The 19,949-nt window shown below is 38.7% G+C and overlaps 1 protein-coding gene across 1 annotated transcript in view; it reads left to right on the top strand.

The window, feature by feature from the left end:
- AHI1 (Abelson helper integration site 1) overlaps nt 1-19,949 on the top strand; it is a 131,498-nt gene that overhangs the window by 49,101 nt on the left and 62,448 nt on the right. The window contains exon 19 of the mRNA XM_042473989.1: nt 7,990-8,110. Coding sequence (XP_042329923.1) covers nt 7,990-8,110 — 121 coding nt within the window. The remainder of the gene's footprint in view (nt 1-7,989; nt 8,111-19,949) is intronic.

The raw sequence follows: 19,949 nt of genomic DNA on the forward strand, positions 1-19,949 counted from the left end.
CTTTATGCAGACTGTTTTTTCAAAAGGATGCTTTCTCTTTTTTAACCTAGCAGTGATAAAATTGAATGAAAGCTTGAAAAGTCTGATTCCTCTGATTTTCTGACTGTTTCTCCATTTTTTGTGATATGGACTCTAGTATTTCTAGAAAAAATATCAGGACTCCAGTCTTTTTAGAATTGACAGTGATCTATAAGTCCCTTTCCCAGCTTACGTATGTAGGGATTCTCTGCATTTACTCATTAACAGAGCAGTTGGATAGAACAGCACTTAAAATGCAGTTCCCTTCTGTTGCCTTTGACCTGTTTAAGATTGATCCAGATCTGTGAAAGTTTGGATTGATCCTCAAAATGAGTCAGACTTCACAGCTCTTCCAGTTCTTTTCCTCATTCAGAAACAAACAAAAACACTTATACTTACAAAAGGGGGAGCCAGCAACAGGAGCAAGCTAGACGCCAGCTTCCTGGTGCAACACAACCAGCTGCAGAACTATAGTGATGATTGGTTGCATGTTTAGGAATACTGCTGTTGGAGCCCTGAGCAACTCTCCTTTAAGCAGCCAGAGATACACTGTTTATAATGCATTATATCCAATTGAGTGATTAAAAAAAATAATATGGAAGCTCTGACATGCACAAACATGAGGCATCTCAGATTTCATTTGTTCTTCCCTTGTGAGAGGTTTCATCTCTCCATTTCTTTATTTGTTTAAGAGATTTAAAAAAAACAACAGCTAAATAAGACTAGGATGTGTGAGTAGGATGAGGGGCCTCTACGCATAAAAACACCACCCGTATTCTGTCAGGGTTGTTGCTTACTTGCTAGATTGTTTGCTTATTTGTTCTTGGAATAATTTTCATTCATAATTCATTTTACATACATTCATTTATATTCATTTTACAAAGCATTCTCAGCATAAAAGGGCAGCATTTTTCTTTTGTTCAGTAATTTTTAAGCAACATTTTCTTGTAAACATTTCCTATTGCCTTAATACTGTCTCTGCACAAGCATTTCTTTTATTCCTAGTTTTGTACTTTAAGAAAAAAAAACCTTGAAAGGATCAGGTACTCATTGCTTCTTGAGTATTGTTATTCGTTTGTCTCAACAATGGGCTTTAAAGTTGCAGGGCTTTAGACACATTTGTTTATTACAACTAATGTTTTTATAAAAAATCCTTTGTAGGTCCTGAATGTATCTTTCTCAAGCTGTTAAGCAACTATGAAATCAGTGTGTATACATTATATAAGGTGTAAAAGTAATAGTATTATCTAATGCATAAACATAATAAGCAGAAGTATAGAAAAGTAATAGACAGAGGGATAGATAACCCTCTTCATCACTTACGTTCAAAACACACTGCAGAAATAATCCAGTTTGAGACCGCTTTAACTGCCCTGGCTCAATGCTAGGGAATCCTGGGAACTGTAGTTCTGACATTTTACCTTCTCTGTCAGAAAGCTCTGGTGCCACAACAAACTACAATTCCCAGGATTCTCTAGCACTGAGCCAGGGCAATTAAAGCAATCTCAAACTAGATTATTTCTGCAGAGTGTTTTGGATCTTTGTTAATGGACCCAATGTCCTGTTTGTTTCCTTAAATAATTTTTAAAATAATCTCTCTCTCTCTCTCTCTCTCTATATATATATATATATATATATGAGATGCATCAGATATCATGGCCAGTGATGAAAGATTCTGAGAGATGTAGGCCTGTTACAGACTGCCAAAATAAAGCTGCTTCGGGTCTCTTTGGAGGTATGCTGTTTAAATGACGCATGGGTCCTAAGAGTCTGGAGGTCGCGCCAAAGCCACACTCCATTCCTAAGCACTGGAGGGCAGCTTTGGTGCCGCTTCCGGATTCTTAGGACGCATGCATCATTTAAACAGCATACCTCCAAAGATACCCGAAGCAGCTTTATTTTGGCAGTCTGTAACAGGCCGTAGTCTCCTTTTCATCCTGGGGAGAAGTGACCAGTGGGGTCCCACAGGGCTCTGCCCTGGGCCCAGTGTTATTCAACATCTTTATCAATGACTTGGATGACAGAATTGGGGGCATACTTATCAAATTTGCAGATGACACCAAATTAGGAGGAATAGCTAATACTTCATAGGACAGGATCAAAATTCAAAATGACCATAATAGACTAGAAAACTGGGCCAAAGCTAACAAAATTAAATTCAACACGGAGAAATGTAAGGTACTGCACTTAGGGTGGAAAAATGAAATGCACAGATATAGGATGGGCGACACCTGGCTGAATGAGACTACATGTGAAAGGGATCTAGGAGTCCAAGTAGACCACAAATTGAACATGAGTCAACAATGTGATGCGGCAGCTAAAAAGGCCAATGCAATTTTAGGCTGCATCAATAAAAGTTTAGTGTCTAGATCAAGAGAAGTAATAGTGCTACTATATTCTGCTTTGGTCAGGCCCCACCTGGAATATTATGTCCAGTTCTGGGCACCACAATTTAAAAAGGACATTGAGAAACTGGAGCGTGTCCAAAGGAGGGAGACTAAAATGGTGAAGGGTCTGGAAACCATGCCCTATGAGGAACGACTTAGGGAGCTAGGGATGTTTAGCCTGGAGAAGAGAAGGTTAAGCGGTGATACGATAGCCCTGTTTAAATATTTGAAGTGATGTCATATTGAGGAGGGAACAAGCTTGTTTTCTGCTGCTCCAGAGAACAGGACCTGGAGCAATGGATGCAAGCTATAGGAGAAGAAATTCCACCTCAACATTAGGAGGAATTTCCTAACAAAATTGCGGTGCCCTATACAGACGGGGGTTCCATGTTGACGTCGCAGACGCATAGCGTCTGGACACCGCGCTATGGAAATGACACGGCTAGTGTGCCATTGGCTCCTCACTGCGTCATTTCTGCTGGGGCTTCTCACTGCCGCTAATGATGGTGCAGGCAGACCGCCGCTTTCTGGCGGTCTGTAATGCGCCATTGTGACACTATGGGCTAAAACCAACACTAGTCCTCCACACAGCACACCCATTGAAATGAATGTGACTTATTACAGTACAGTAGTTGCAACAAATTTAAGTGACATTAGAAGGGGAAATGTCCTCTGCTTGGGAACAATGTTGGATTTAGCACTATGTTTTTTTTATTAGAGCGGTTTTGCATGTGGGATTCACTCCAGCATTGAACAAAAGAGATTGCAGATTTTCTTCAAGCTGGCAATTGTCAGCATCATAGTCTAATGAAATCATAATGTAAGAACTGTTTGTTTTTAAACAGCATGGCCAAAACATACAGAACTTCAAAAAGAATCTTAAAAAGGAAAGGACAAAGTACAGTTCTGACTTTGTCAGCCTAATTTGACTTGCAAGCATATATGAAAATTTAGATTTCTTTTTTTTAACTTGTAAAGGTCACAACAGTGAATTATCAAGAAAACTCCAGAGAAATTGTTGTCAGCTTGCTGGGTCTTGAACTCAGCTTGGATTGTTTGTACTTTAGTGTGCAATTTACTTTTTTTAACATGAAAATTAGGACCATTGAAAATGAATATTTGCATAATTTACATAGAGCTGCCATAATACTAAAATACTAGAAAGAGAATGCAAATCAGCTTTGTTTAAACTTGGCAGAAAGTGTGTGGGCTTCTTTAGTGGGCTTTTCTTTATCTTTTTAAAAATACACAGGCACATTCATTTTTTGTGCTCATAACTTTACTCAACCCTGGCTTTGTAGTAAACTTTCTGTGATAGAACGTTGGTTTTTGTGTTAAGCAAGCAAAGTGTGTTGTGAAAAATTGAGTTGATTAGTATTTGCTATCTTAGCCAACGTTTACTTGTTGAAAAGGTGTTTAGCAATCTCTTCCCACAGGCTGCATTTCTGAAATGATGATTGCTTCATTCTATAGGTATTACATGCTGGCTTACCATATGAAAAGAGAGAGAGAAGTTTACTTTTGACAGTGTTAGAACACAAAGTTTAGGTTTTATCTCCTCACAACTGGGAATAATTTCCAACCATATCAGCATTTGGTACACATACCTCTATTTTGTTTCATTTTATTTAGATATAGCACATTGTCAGATGAACAGCTTGGCTCTACAGGCATCACTGTGTGAATGTAAGATACTTCTGCTCTTCGCTTGAGAAGAGTCCCATTCTTTCCCCTCTTCTCCCTGCTGTACTTCCCCTTTTACTTTCATAGGCTACAGATTAGATGGAAATCTGATATACTCACCCACCCAAAAGAATAAAAAAGGTTTCCTTCTATGCAGTGGGATATTTCTATCAAAACCAGCATTTTTAATTTACCTTGTGAAATCATACTGTTAAAATTAATAGCTCTAAAAAATATCATGCAACCTGATTCACATAGGTGTGCACTGTTCTTAAGGGAGACAGAATTTCTCTACTGTTGTCAGATGCACGTATGAGGATGTTGTCATGTTTTATCAAAATGAAAAAAATGATAAAACTTTAATGACAATATAGTTAGAGAATTATGAGTACATAAGGAATTACATGTTTCATCTAAACAATCTTTTACTTTAGGGGTGGGCAAGTTTCTCAAATCTTGTGGGACTCCAGCTTCTATCAAGCTTCATGCTTCTGTTGGCTAACAAAATCAATTATGAAGGATTATGGGAGTTACAGTCCAAAAATATCTTAAAAACACAAGCAGCTTAGTCTCTCTCTCTGTCTCCGTCTCTGTCTCTCTGTCTCTCTCTTTCTCTCTCCCCCCCCCTTTTTTTTTGGAGGAGCAAAACTAGCACTGGTAATAATACTTTTCTTGTCTTAAAGAGCTTCATTATCTCTGAGGCCTTGTAATAATCTTGTAAAGAAGTTCAGATTATTGTTTTGTGATGGGGAGGCAACAAGTTAAGGTTGAAAGTCAGTGCCATATCTACACCTCTGAATAGCATGTTTCAAATATTCCACCCTGTATCCAATGCAGGGATGCACTCAAGGGAGAATAAATCACTTATTCACATTTCTTCCCACTTCAGGCACATCTTCAAAACTATGCAGTCTTTGAAGATTTTTTGCAAGTGGGGAAAAGTTTTTCAACCCCCCTGAAGTAGAAGCCCTCACATGGCTGCCTCCCTTCTCATATCATGGAAACTGGAGTGGTTGGAGAGGGCAGGAATCATAGTGAGATTCATCATTGCTACCACTGCATGTGTTACAAGATTGTACAATATTTGAGTCTTTAAATACTTTTTCCATCCAAAGATTTCAGGGGACATAGAATAAAATCAATTTTACTGATTTAAAAAATTAAAATGTAAACTACTAAATGATAACTTAGTCTAAAAATGTATTAACTATGTAGCAAATTATAATATGTTAAATCAATTAAGACCATGTATATGTACAAACTGGATAAAACCATTAGATTCCACAGGCTTTAAGAAAAAAAGGCACGTGTTATCTATACTACAAAAGAAAGTTAACATCAAGCCTTTAAGGGGAGGATATTCCAAAACCAGGGTGTCCCAACAAAGCATTTCCCATGCCCCCTTACAGTTTATTGTTCCAATCCCCAGAATCCTAATGGTCTCACTCTGAGACTTCATACAGAAATTGAAAAGCATGGGAGACCAGAAGAAACCTGGCAATATCCCACAAGGACTGAACAGTAGTCAACCCAGTGGAGCCTCCCAGTGCCACAATTGTCCCACAGAACCCCCACACCATTCCGTCTGACTATCTGGAGAGGTCCAGATTGTAAGCTTATCAAGAACAACATTGTAGAAGAGTATTGTCTAAATTATGTCTCTCAGTGCAGACTGTAATACAGTCTCCCAAATACCCCATAAGTATATGGACATATACAGGAGTGTGGGAAACTCATTTCTGCAACTGTTATTTCTGTAATCAAGTTCCACACTAGATGCCCCCCTTACATTAATTTGCCTGTGCAATGACTATACAGATGAATTTGTCATTGTGAACCAAGTTTCTGAATCTAATCTAGCATCTGTATTTGAGGTATGCTATCTGACATAGCAACTTAAATGCTGAAATGATGATTTAGATTTACAAGGCAACTCAGATAAAATATTCACCTTGAATTATTATTTTAATGAGTTTATTTCTTTTATGTTAGCCCCTTTTTACTCCTCTTTCCTAAATAATGCCTCCAGTTTTAAGAAACTAATTGTTTTAAGGACATATAGAGGACCGAGTATTTGTGCAAGCCTGGTTTGTTGTTGTATGCCTTTAAGTTGTTTCTGACTTATGGAGACCCTTAATGTGATTTTATCATGAGGTTTTTATCATGGGGAGTTTTATCATGGGGAGTTGGCAAGTTTTTTCAGAGGAGGTTTGCCATCACCATCATCTGAGATTAAGAGAATTGACTTGCCCAGGGTCACCCTGTGGGTTTATATGATGGAGCCCAGATTTGAACCCTGGTCTCCGGAGTCATTGTCCAGCACTCAGACCATTACATCATGCTGACTCACAAGCCTGGTAATATGAGAGATCTCCCAAATTGTTCTGTAGTGTTTGAATCTTACATTACCACTCAGGTTATTCCTTGAATCTTACATTAACCCTATATTTCAAAGCAATAGTGTACATCACTTTTCATAAACCCCATAATTCAGTGTTATACAGAAAATGTGTATAGAACTTGGCTCTGAACATTTCTGAATTAGGAAGAAGCAGATTAGACCTGCTTCCTCTGAAGATGGAGAGTGGTAGTTAGGAAGTACACAAATATTTAAGGTAGTTAGGCCCATATGAATTTTCTAGTTTCTGATCATTTATATGTCCTTTCAGTACTGTCTAAGTAACTTATGTGTGAAAATTGTATTGCTTTGTCCATTGTATATAATTCCAAGGGAAAAAATAGTTAAGAAGGTTATTGGAAATGAGTATTTGTTTGGATGGGTTATCAGTGGAATACCTATTGGAAGATCAGAACCCACATATTACCAGGTTAATGGCCAATTTTCTGGTGGAGGCAACAAGATTATGGCTTAAATTTTAATAAGAATCCTGAAGTTTTATTGTAAATGTATGTTGTTGTTATATGCCTAATAAAGGTTAACTAAAACTAAAACAAAATAATTTGTGAAAATTTATGTGTGAAAATGAAAATGACTTCATAAACCTTGGGGAAATCATAGGTAGAATAGACCTCTGCTCCTTCAATGAGATTTTCTCTTCTCCTGCACGCCCATTGACAGTTAGCTCTTCCCCTGTCCCTCTGCAGCCAAGTTTGAGGGTGTTCATAGGGCTGTAGGGGAAGGAAATCCCCCCTCCTTGTTCAATTTATGCTTGTAGCACCATCAGTAGAAGCATAACATTGGATTTTATCCTCTCAAAGAAAAGCAGCTAAAATCTTAAAGGAACACCTTAAATCCAGCCAATAGTAAATCAGAAAATCCATGTAATACTACAGATATGGTTTTGTCTATAGTAGATGAAGAGGCATACTAATCTCCTTACAACTGGAAGATCACAGTACTGATGTAAGAATTAAAACAGAAAGGGTGCCAAAAGGAAGTGTTGGTGTGTTCCGAATACAGGATTGATTCAGTTATCCTTTAAATACAGTGGTACCTCGGGATACGAAATACCCAGGTTACGAAATTTTCGGGATACGAAAAAATCCCATAGGGAATTATTGTTCCGGGTTACGAATATTTTTTCGGGTTACGAAAAAACTTTTGGTGCTTTTCGGCGCTATTTCACACGGAATCGCGGCTTTTCCCCATTAGCGCCTATGGCATTTCGGCTTACGAAGGCTTTTCGGGTTACGAAAGCGGCCACGGAACGAATTACTTTCGTAACCCGAGGCACCACTGTAATGTATTGGCTTTTCAACTATTTTTAATACCTCCTATATATCTTTTCAAAACTGAAGCTATTTAAAGTTTCTCTTCCTGCTTTCAAAATGAATCTCCTATTTCATGAAATTTAACAAACCTTTTACTATTTATTGAATGTTTTGCATTTTATCTCTCATACCCAAAGTAGGAAATTTAAACTAACTTTTTCTTTTCTAGGCCAGCTTCAGTCCATTGGTTCCTAGTCCATCTCTGCTTTCACCACACTCCAAATTAAGATTGGCATGTACACTGGGTGAACCACCACAGATTCCTCTGTATCCTCTTCCTGCTCAAAGTGGTAATGTAGCATACTCAGTTTCTCTGACATACTTGTTTTGCCTCTGTGTTATATTAAATGAGCTTTCTTACACAATGATACCTTTCCTCTAAATTCTAACATGGTTAGATTTAGCATACTGCACTTTCTACAAATACAGGTATATGCAATGCAGGCATAAAGGATATCTGGAGCACAAAATTCAGCAGCAATTGCTCAAAACAGTAAGAAGAGTAAAGGATGGAAATGTCAACTAAAAATCTTTACCATCTACGTAAAATAGCTGATAGTCCCAGTCTTGACTCTAGTAGTAGCAGACACTCTGGGTGGCTGAAAACAGCCCCTGCTCTGTGTCTCCACACCAGGGTTGAGGGGCTTATCTCTCTCCAAATGTTGTTGAACTTCAGTTCCCATCAGCCTTAACCATGCTGACCAACAAGGAGACATCATGCAAATAATGGTTTATTAACATCTAGGGAGCTGATCTTGACATTGACCCCAAAGTAAATTTCTTCATTTTGGGAAGGAGAAGGCAGAAATTACAGCAGTTCATGGAATCAAGGAAAACACAGCCATCTACAAACTGGACTTTGTTCATCCCAAGTATGCTTCTAAGGGTTTGTGGAGAACTGTTTGTTTATGCAAATACCCCTGCCTGACTATGCTCTAAAACATTAGTAATCACTTCCATCTTGTCATTGCTCTAATTCACCTTGCAAAAGAAAGCACATGCAATTGTGCATCCTATAAGTCTTAATTATTAAGCATGCAGTTTGTCAACAATTTATTGCTCCTCACTGTGATTGAAATATTGTTTTGCACCTTTAAGACTTAAAGATGAACTTGTTGACAGTAGCACTGTTTCAATAACAGCCCAATCAAGTGTCACCTGTGTGTTTATACTGTATGTCTATAATCTCCTTAATATCAAGACAGGCAAAAGGCAAGTATTTTGAATATGCATTCTTTATGTGTGGAAACAAAACCTAGGAAATGAAGCATTGGTACTTGTTGTGATAAGTTGTTCATGGATGGGAGGAGGAGTGATACCCAAACCAATGGCTTATTCCCATGCGTCAGCTGGATAGGCAAGATTCAAAAATTTTTTTGCTATGTCTGTTTACTCTCTTCCCTTTCCAGTCAGTTGGTTCAGTTGTAGACCAACAATCAAATGACACTGGTGAAGAGGAAGATTCTTTGGATAAAAGTATAGATTCAGAAGATAACACCTATAGATTGTTTATGGCTTATCAATTCAGAAGCTTATTAAAAATAGTGCTTCAGTCTTTGGATCTGGAGTGGAATCAGAATGAAAAAGATAAGGATGCTGAACAGAAACCTTTAGAGACCTTTACCTAGATCTGTAGAGATTTCCATTGTCAGTCACAGTTAAAGAGATAGTGAATTTAGAATGGGGAACTTCCTTAACAACTAAGAGGGTATTAGGATATTCTCAGAAGCTGTATCTGTTTAAGAAACAGGACATGGAATTTCTTAGGGTCCTACTTGTGATGGGCCTGTCACAGCCCTTATTTCAGGAGCTGTAGTTCCTAAGGAGGGAGGCACAGTTCTAAAGTAAGTAGATGAATGCAAGATAGCAGCAGCATTAATGCCCATAAGGCTGCTGCTCTAGTAATAAGAAGTTCAGAAGCAACATTCGTGTTTGCTAGAGTAACTATCCTTTGGGTTCATGATATATTTGAATTCCAAGTAATTGATAGGAGATATTTGAATAAGATTTTGGATCAATGACAGGCTGTTCTGCAAAATACACTGCTGATGTAAGCCATGACATGGTGGTATTTGATTCATGAAGTATAACAGCAACAGTGGCACACTGTTTGCTCTGGTGACACTGCTAGAATATGGATCAAAAATCCAGGAATAATTTGGTATACCATTTGGAGGATAGTTGCTTTTTGGGGGGAAAGGCTTTTCAAAAGGTTTTATAGAAGATAAAAGAAGCAAGTCATACCAAAGGTACATGTAAAGAAGAATGAGAAAAGGCCCTTTTGTGGCAATTACGGTACTCTTCCTTTGAGGAGGAAGAAATTATAGCAGGCCAAATGATTTCAACAATGGTAGAAATAAAATAGAGGGAGAAATCAATTTAGGAGTGTGAGGGTTCTCCCTGGTCCCCTCCACTCCTGCTGAGCTGGATGGGACCCCCTGAGAACATCTTTTTATCTAAAATAAACTTCACTGCCACCACCCAATGAATTATCTCCCCCCCCCCAAACATATCATAACATCAGGACTTTGTTGGGGAATTTCATAGATACTTTCCCTTGCCAACTTAGGAAAGAACTAGCCAAGCCAGGGCACATGAAAAAGGAGTGCAAGGAGGCAGAATACTTTAAAGAAAAGTTTTATTCTAATTAAAGGAATTCTAGAGCAAAAGAATATCATTGCATGAAGACTAACTTGTCTTCCAGGCACAAACATAAAGTATAAGTTACGGAATACAATCATTTCAGCCAAACGAATGAAACAGACCAAAAAACCTAGCACCACTGACTAGTACATGTTTCTAATCTTCCTTACAGCTCAAATGGGAATTGTAGTCCTTGGTGCATCTGCATAGCTGGGAGTCTGGACTCCATTGTCCAACTCCACCAGCCAGCAGGCAGGCAGGCAGACCTCAAACAGACAAAAGCCTCATGTTGCATCTAGGGTTTTTAAAATCTCTCTCTCACAACTTTCTCAAATGTTTGTGCTTCTCCCCAACTGCCTTTCTCATTGGACAGCTGCCATGTCACCAGTTGTAATGTAATCCCTTATTAACATGTACCTTTCCCAACATTTAATAGCAATAGTAAATACATTTCTATACCACTTATCAGTGCACTTAAGCACTCCCTAAGTGGTTTACAAAGTGTAAACTAATTTCCCCCAACAATCTGGGTACTCAAGCCTGAGTCGAGCTTGAGCCCCATGGCTGATTTTGAACACGCAACCTTATGATTTGTGAGGGAGTAGTTGCAATACAGGCATTTAACCACTGCTTCACCAGGGATCATATAATATAATAATTCTTTATTATCTGGAAAGAAGGCTCTGATACATGGAGGGACTCCCACTTTTCACAAGGAGACAAGGTTTTCAACAGCAAAAGTGAGGTACAGGTCATGCCACAAGAGATGCATGACAATAGTATTGACACAGCTTCCCTCCTCTCTGAACCCTATTTTGGAACCATCCAAGGCCTGCTGTGACCAATTTAACAACTTCTTCGCGGATAAAACCTCTCGGATAAGGGCTGATCTCAACGCCATTATTGGGTCAGAAACCAGAGTAGAGGTCTCCAGAGCCTCCGTGGACTCAATTGTACTGGATCAGTTTGAGTCTGTAAGTACCGAGGATGTGGACAAGATCCTTAGAAGTGTTAGGAAGACAACTTGCTCTCTCGATCCCTGTCCCTCGTGGCTAACGGTTCAGGGGGGTGCGGTTGTAACTACTTTGTTACACCGCATAATTAATACATCACTCAGGGATGGGCAATTTCCATCCAGTTTAAAATTGGCCATTGTGAAACCGCTGATTAAAAAGCCCTCCCACGACCCCCTGATGCATAACAATTATCGGCCAGTTTCGCTACTGCCTTTTTTGGGAAAGGTGATCGAGAGGGCGGTTGCATTCCAGGTTCAATCGATCTTGGATGATACTGATTATCTGGACCCATTTCAAACCAGGTTCCGGGTGGGCTATGGAGTTGAGACTGCCATGGTCACCTTGGTCGATGATCTTCGTTTGGACATGGACAGGGGTAGCGTGTCCCTGTTAGTGCTCTTGGACATCTCAGCGGCTTTCGATACAATCGACCATAGTATCCTTCTGGAATGCCTGAGAGAGTTAGGAATTGGGGCACTGCACTCCAGTGGTTCCGTTCCTACCTCTCGGGTAGATTCCAGATGGTGTAGCTGGGAGACGTGTGCTCCGATAAGAGGGCACTTACATCTGGTGTCCCTCAAGGAGCCATTCTGTCTCCCATTCTATTTAACATTTACATGAAACCGCTGGGAGAGATCATCTGGAGACACGGGACGCGGTGTTATCAGTACGCTGATGATACTCAAATATGTTTCTCTGTGTCTCCGACTGATGCAGTGACCAGGGATGGCATCTTTCCTCTAGATGCTTGTCTGGACTCGGTAATGGGCTGGATGAGGGAAAACAGACTCAACCTGAATCCAGAGAAAACGGAAGTACTTGTGATAGGCTCCCCGAGTCCAGGTTTGGAATTTTTTCCACCTGTCCTGAATGGGGTCACGCTCCCCCTGAAGGACTCTGTTCGCAGTCTGGGGGTGCTCCTGGACTCGTCGCTCCACCTTACATCTCAGGTGGATGCGACAGTCAGGAGCACCTGTTATCAGCTTCGGTTGATACGCCAGCTGCGACCCTACCTGGGCCGGGGGGACCTTGAAACAGTGGTACATGCTCTGGTAACCTCTCGATTGGATTTCTGCAATGCGCTTTACATGGGGCAACCCTTGTACCAAACCCGGAAGTTGCAATTGGTTCAGAATATGGCAGCAAGGCTGGTCACTGGTTCCTCCAGGGCCAGCCATATAACACCGGTACTTAAAGATCTACACTGGCTGCCTATTCGCTTCCGGGCGCAATACAAGGTGTTGGCTATTACCTATAAAGCCCTAAATGGCTTGGGCCCAGGGTACTTGGAGGACCGCCTCTCTCCATACAATCCGCCCCGCACACTCAGGTCGGCCGGGAGGCAAATGTTAAGAGTTCCAGATGCTAGATACACCACCACTGCACAGAGGGCCTTCTCCATCTCAGCCCCTAAACTCTGGAACTCGCTTCCCGGCGAGCTCCGCTCGACCCCCTCCCTAGACCAATTCAAAAAAGGGCTAAAAACATTTCTTTTCCAGCAGGCATACCCCTAATGCCCTGATGTAATACCTGCTCCCCCTCACTGTTGTTATACTGCTGCTATACTGTTGTTGTTATATCATGCTAGCTTGGAATTGATATTGTTATTTTTATATTGTGAATTTGTGAATTTGGGATGTATTTTGACTGATGTTATTAATGGATTTTATGTGTTTTAAGATTGTATAATTCACCACTGTAACCCGCCTTGATCTATGGAAAGGCGGGCTAGAAATAAAGCTTTTATTATTTTTATTATTATTGTGGTGGGAGGAATGTTACCACATTTTCGAAACTAGAAAAACTAGATTGCAGATACAGTATATACTCGACTATATGTCGAGAAATTTATGCCTCAAAATTGACCCTAAAATTCTGGGTCGATTTAGATACGGGTCAGTACACTAATACTGCTTAGAAAGGTCCTGTGAAACAAGAGTCATGACTCACTCTTTGTGCCTCGAGGCAGGAGAGTGTGTGTGTGTGTGTGTGTGTGTGTGTGTGTGTGTGTGTGTGTGAGAAAGCAGTTCCCACTCCGATTTGCAGGCCTCTCTTCCCATCAAAGAAACACCACATTTAACACCACTTCTTTCCCTTCCCAGACCACTTTGCAAGCCTTCTCTCCATCAAAGAAACACCCCCATTTTACACCACTTCCTTTCCTCCCCAATCTGATTTTCAAACTTATCCTCCAGCATCTGGGAAGTGGTGTTAGGTGGTTGGGAGAGGCCCATAGAAGGAGGAGGAGGTATGGGAGTGATGTTTTCCCCTTTCCATCCTTTGTTATAGCCCCCTAAGTTTTACCCTCGACATATCCATGGGTCTATCAAAATCCATGCAGGTTCACACAGACAACTTAACAGTAAAAGGTTACATTGGCAATCAGGGGGGAGTGTGATCTGCCCCCTTAATTCAAAAGTCAGACAGAATACTCTGGTGTGCAGAGAGGTCTGTAAGGTCATTCACAGCAGATTATCTAAAAGGTATTTTGAATGTAGAGGCAGACTGTCAGAGCAAGCATATCATTCTTCATGGGCCTTGAACATGGTGGTGTTTCAATAGAAACTTATTATGATCCATTGCAGATAGATTTGTTTGTATCTGAAAGAGACTTCAAATTCAGGAGGTTTTACAGATGGAAGTGGAAGAGAGGAGCAGCGCAATGCACAGCAGTACACTGGTCTCAGGGTGTTCATTATGTATTTCCACCTCTTCCAGTTATTCAGGCCTAGAAAATATAAATTATTATTTGTAGAGGCTGAACATCCTAATCTGAAAATCAAAAATGCCCCAAAATCTAAAGTGACACTTTTGCTTTCTGATGGTCCCATGTATACAAATTGTTTCCTGCACAAAATTATTAAGAATATTGTATAAATTTGCCTTCAGGCTATGTGTGAAAGGTAAGGTAAAGGTTTCCCCTTTGACTAGGTCAAATCATGTCTGGCTGTAGGGGGCAGTGTTCATCTCTGTTATTAAGCCAAAGAGCATGTGTTGTCAAAGACAATTCTGTGATCATGTGGCTGGCATGATTGCCAGACTCATAGAATCACCTTCCCTTTATCTACTTGCACTTTTACATGCTTTTGAACTGCTTTTTAATTATCTGTATACGGTGTATATTACACATAAATGTATTTTGTGTTTAGACGTGAGTCCCATCTTCAAGATATCTCATTATGTATATGCAAATATTCAAAAATCTGAAACAATTCTGATCCCACATATTTTGGATAACTGAGACTCAACCTGTAATATATTTCTTAGAGATTTCAAAACTGTATTTTAATTTATCTATTAAACAGTGGCTCTAGATTCAAATATCAAAGTGTAGTGAAAACATAATAAATCCTATTTAAACCCTAATTTAAAAATTGCATATTGTGGGAAGGGCAAGGGTAGGTAATTTTTCTCATGAGACAACCCAAGCCTAGATATTACAAAGTAGCATCTTTCTGTTGCACTTAGGCTGCATTCTTATGCTCCTTATATTGTATGAACATTGTTTTTAGATGCTAGTGAGAAAAATAATATTTTTTGCTCATCTTTCACCATCAACTATAAAATGTGAAGAATGGACTTTATTATAAGTCAGGGATGATGAGAGTTGTAGCTCTTTGCCTCTGGCTCTAACTCACCACCTTGTTATGCACTGGTGCTGACCAGTTTTGGCCAGTGGTTAAAGCTTTGCTCTAAAGCAGCAGAGTTTCAGAGAATAGGCTGAAGACCCTGACAAACTCTCCAAGCCTTCTCACTCTTGCTTCCACAGAAGTCTTCACACTTCTCCAGGATCCTGCTGGCTCTTGTATCTTCCTCAAGACATCAGACAACTCAGTAGTCTTGTATAAAAGATCTACTTTATTCTACTATATACAGAATATTAATGCCCTCACAAATCACAATCTCTACAATCTCCAATACTACTCACTCTATTCCAAACTACTCCACAAAATACATTGGGAATCATATCAATTATTATAGCCATAGTAAAACACCACCCACTTAGCCAGTTTCCACCCAGTGGGCGTGTACATCCATTTTGATTGGTTCTCATAGTTCAACCCATAATTAATGATTTCATCATCTCATCTTGTCCACTTAACGATTCTCAGGTGCTTTCAATTAAACACACTACATTTCTGTCCTTGGCATTTAGGACTTGCTAATTACATTACCTTTTACACCTGTGTGGCTTCTTAATTGCTTTTGCTTAGTCATACTGACTCTCACATACATGTTTTATTTCTATCACTGTATATCCCATGTTGCATTTTCCTTAACATTGGTGTGGTTATTATTATGTTTCATTACTGTAGAAAGAAGTAGCAGGTATAAGTGTTCAGTGTTTCCCTATTAATATGCTGAAATATTTTGTTATCTTTCATTTTTGTTATTCTTACTGAAACTCATCTGTAATTTACATAAACTGATACAAACTCCAGAAAGTTTTAGTTAGTTAGGACCTTTCCTACCTTAGTGTTCAATTTTTCCCTTCCTCATATAAGGGTATTAGGATAGGAAGCAAGTTGCCCTAAAGAGTCTTACCAGCAGTAAATAATTTCAGAATCAAAAATTCTTACTAACATTTAGGGCTCTTTTATCAATTTTTATTTTAGCATTATTCTTAAGCAATTTTTGAGGAAGTGTTTCACACTTAAGTGATAAGTCTCACCTCATCATAATTGCACTGTATTAGACCTGTCTTTGCCTGGAGCTTATCACATAAGGTAATGGCTCCACTAGTGCTGTGGAGTCACTTGGTAATTGATTCTTTTTCCACTTGAAATAATCCATTAATGATCCCCTGTCCTGAAATGGTTTAGTAAACAATTTGAGTGTGAATGTCTCATTTTGTTGCAATATTTGTAACATAACAGGTGCAGTGTGAGTATGATTGCATTGCTCCTCCTTTGGGGATTTTCTGAGGATCCCCAGCAGCAAAATCCCAGACTACTTTTGAGAAGGGTTCCTAGGAAAATGTCTATATGCTTGTTCTTCATTCTCCAACATTTTCACAAGATGAGTAGCACAATTCTGTGTAATTCTGTTAAGGATTAATGCCCAGAGAAACCATTTTTCAGGAGGTTCAGGAAACGTTTAAAGAATAAATATATAAATGTTTAAAGAGTAATATACAAAAGCAGAACTGAGCAAGTGCTGGTTTGTAAGAAAAAGCACAGTAAAAGGTGGTGGAAGTGGTGTGGTGTGTGTTCATCCTCCCGATGAAATGGCAGTGGTTCCATAATAATCATTGCATAACTTGTTCAATTGCACAATTACAGCTTCTCGGGTTTATTTTTTAAAAATACACCAATCATGGAACAGGAACTGGATCAAACAAAGTGGTGTAAATGGTATTGTTGTATTTCAAGTGCAAGAAAGCACCATTGACACACAAATCAAGTGATGGTGCAAAAGAATGCATTCTCATTCCACTACCTCTCTTAGTACAGGAGACGCAGTTTTCAAACTGAAGGACCCAGAACAACTGACTGGTTTGATAAACACATAGGCTGAAGATCAAAACTGTTAGTGTAGCCATTACTGGTGAGATGTTTGTGATTAATATAAAATGAATAAATGCAATGTTTTAAAAAAATAGCTACAAAAAAAAGAATATGTGCTTCCCTACTCTCTGCCGCAGAAAAACTGAGATTTCGAGGAAACTAAAATATATACGTCATGATTTTCTTGCCAAGCCTAAATATATTTTACCACTTAATATTAAATGGATCATTTATAGCTTATCATATACAATAGCACTATTTGTGTATATGTGTGCCTCTTTTTTGAAATTTCCTGGCTAGTGTTTTAGAGAAACCAAAAGCAGTTTCTATAAAAGAATTTTATTTGCATTTAAGGCTCACTCTCTTTATTAGGTCTTATTTCCAGATAGGATTACATAGAACTGTAACTGCAAAAGGACACATTTCTTTTTCTTTCTTTCTTTTTTCTTTTTGATAGAAATCAATACAAGAAAGTGAGAGTTGTACAACTATTCATCCTGTACTACACAGGCACATTTTTCTAATTTTTTTCTATCTTGGAAGTAGTAAAAAGAAAAGCTGAAAATAAAACGCACAATTTTTGTATTAGAGACTGATTTAGGCACCAATATTCTCCTAAAGTCCGAAACAGACAGGTCAAATAAACCAGTTTCTAGCCACATTAGGGGCATAGCATTTAGATGATGATTTCTAGTATCAGTTTAATTTTATAACACCATTCATTTCTCCAAAACTTGCATAATCATTCCATGCTGTATATTGTCTTACTTAAAAACCTGTACAGTATATCACATATGGTATTTTGAGTGACTAAAATCTTTTCGTTTAAAAATGTCTAATTCTAAAAGGTCTTCATAATATTTCCACCAGTGTTCCCTGGAATGTCCCATTTTTTCTATTCGTTTTGGAACTTGAGGCAGTTTTTTCTTGGGTTTACACATTTCCAGAGCAAAAGAAAGGCAGGCCATGGTGTAAATTATGAAGGTAACATGCAGTTACTAATAGTGGATCAGTTTAAGTGTGCACATGTTCATTACTTGAGGATTGTAAAACGTGATTAATGTTTGAATGAGCCAGCATACACATATTGGCACAATTGGATAAATTATTAATTCTCCATCAGGGATTTCCAGGTTTTTTATGTTTGTTAAACTTCTTTTTCCAGAAGCTCTTTTAAAACTTATTGTAATGATAGTCTGTTGTCCAGACTCTTGTTGCACCCATCAGCATACTCACTGAAAAGCAATTGGTTTAAAACAACAGACTCTTATTGTAGCTTGTTGCAAATTACGTATTATTATTGTATGATCTTTTAAGAACCTGGTCCACTTCAGATGTTTACACATTTCTGATGCATCTAGTGAAGAGGACTGTCTTGCAACATCTTATGCCCTAACACATACATTACTGTGGAAGGTTCCCACAAAATTCTTTGTTTGTCCTGCTACAATGGACTAGCATGGATACCGTAATATTTTTCAGTGTAATCCCTGTAACCACAAATTGAGCAAAAGATGGGCAGTTAAGGACTGGCATTGCTAAAGGAAAGGTGTAGATAATAGTCTGTAAAACAAATCTCAGCAAAGTAAGGTGCATGCAGAGAAGCATGATAAAGAAACAGGAGCTTTGCTGTTTCTGTTTAGTTGACTCGATATAGTGTTGTTATTTTTTGCTCTGTAGGCCAGACTTCCCTCTAGCAGCAAGCTTCACATTGTAAAGTGACCCCAGACATGCTCCAAGAACAGGACACATGTAACCAGAAGCTGTACATTACTCAGTTATATTTATAATATAGGTGATGTTATGTTAAATATATCAAAATATGCATTACTTTTTCTCTAATGATGAAGATGAAAGGAAAGTGTAATTTAACTTATGGGCAGTCAACAGCTTCCCTCACTTCTAAGTTTTGATTAACAATGTTCTGAAAGTGGAGGGAGGTGATTCTTGATAAAAACAATACATGGAGTGTGAGTGTATGTCTCTGTGTTTTGTTCACCGTTCTTCTACTGATACTTGCATTATTGATTATGTTTTGTGGAAGCCTTTAATGTGGCTTAGTGAAAATCTGCATAGCTGCCTTGTTTGCCAAGAGCAGACATGCAGTCCTGGAAATCCTCCTTGGCCTAAATTTAACCAAACTTTGGGCTAGTAGACATGGATATTTGATTAATTTCAAAGACTGTTAATGTTGCTGTACAGTGTGTGTATGATTTAGAAGGACAGCATAATAGCATTCTATTGAGTTAGATTTGCTGCTCTCTCTTTCTGTGTGTGTGTGTGTGTGTGTGTGTGTGTGCGAAGGAGAATGAATACGATAAGTTTCAGGTAAAATTTTGATATATTCAAACCAGTCTTGCAGGGTTCAGTCTATTGTTTTTATTGTATTTGAGATTGTTCCGATCACTCTAGTCTTTCTGGGTACTTAAAATATAACCAGATACTTAAAATATAACCAAATAATACATTTAGTGCATTTGTTGCCTCCCAGGCTTTAGTAAATATAGTATGATTATGTGATAGCTGTGCATTTTTTCCCTCTGTAAAGAACTTGGGGAGAGAGGTTAAAGTGAAGGAATAAATTTTGTGTCTAGACCTACCTTCAAAATAGTGGTGTGCTTGTGTCCCTGTCCACCTAATGTTTAAGTATCTGTTATCTCACCAGTTGAGTTAACTATTTATTGCACCAGAACACATTCTAAGAAAGTAAGGCCTGAACTTCTGGCATTCTTTAGAAGAGAAGATGGAGAAACATTTCTTTATTGCAACATTAAAGAGAAAGAGAATGCAAGACTAAATCCAGAATTATATTTGCCAATATAATTAATGCCTCTTTTGCAATGTTAATTTGCAATAATTTTAAATGTGGGATAGAATTTAAAGAAGCTACCATACTTACCATTTAACTTACCATCTTCTGGCCTGAGAGGGAATGATCAGGCAGGCCCAGCTCCACCAGGGAA

Source organism: Sceloporus undulatus, chromosome 1 (genome assembly GCF_019175285.1).
Source record: "Sceloporus undulatus isolate JIND9_A2432 ecotype Alabama chromosome 1, SceUnd_v1.1, whole genome shotgun sequence".
Taxonomy (NCBI): Eukaryota; Metazoa; Chordata; class Lepidosauria; order Squamata; family Phrynosomatidae; genus Sceloporus; species Sceloporus undulatus.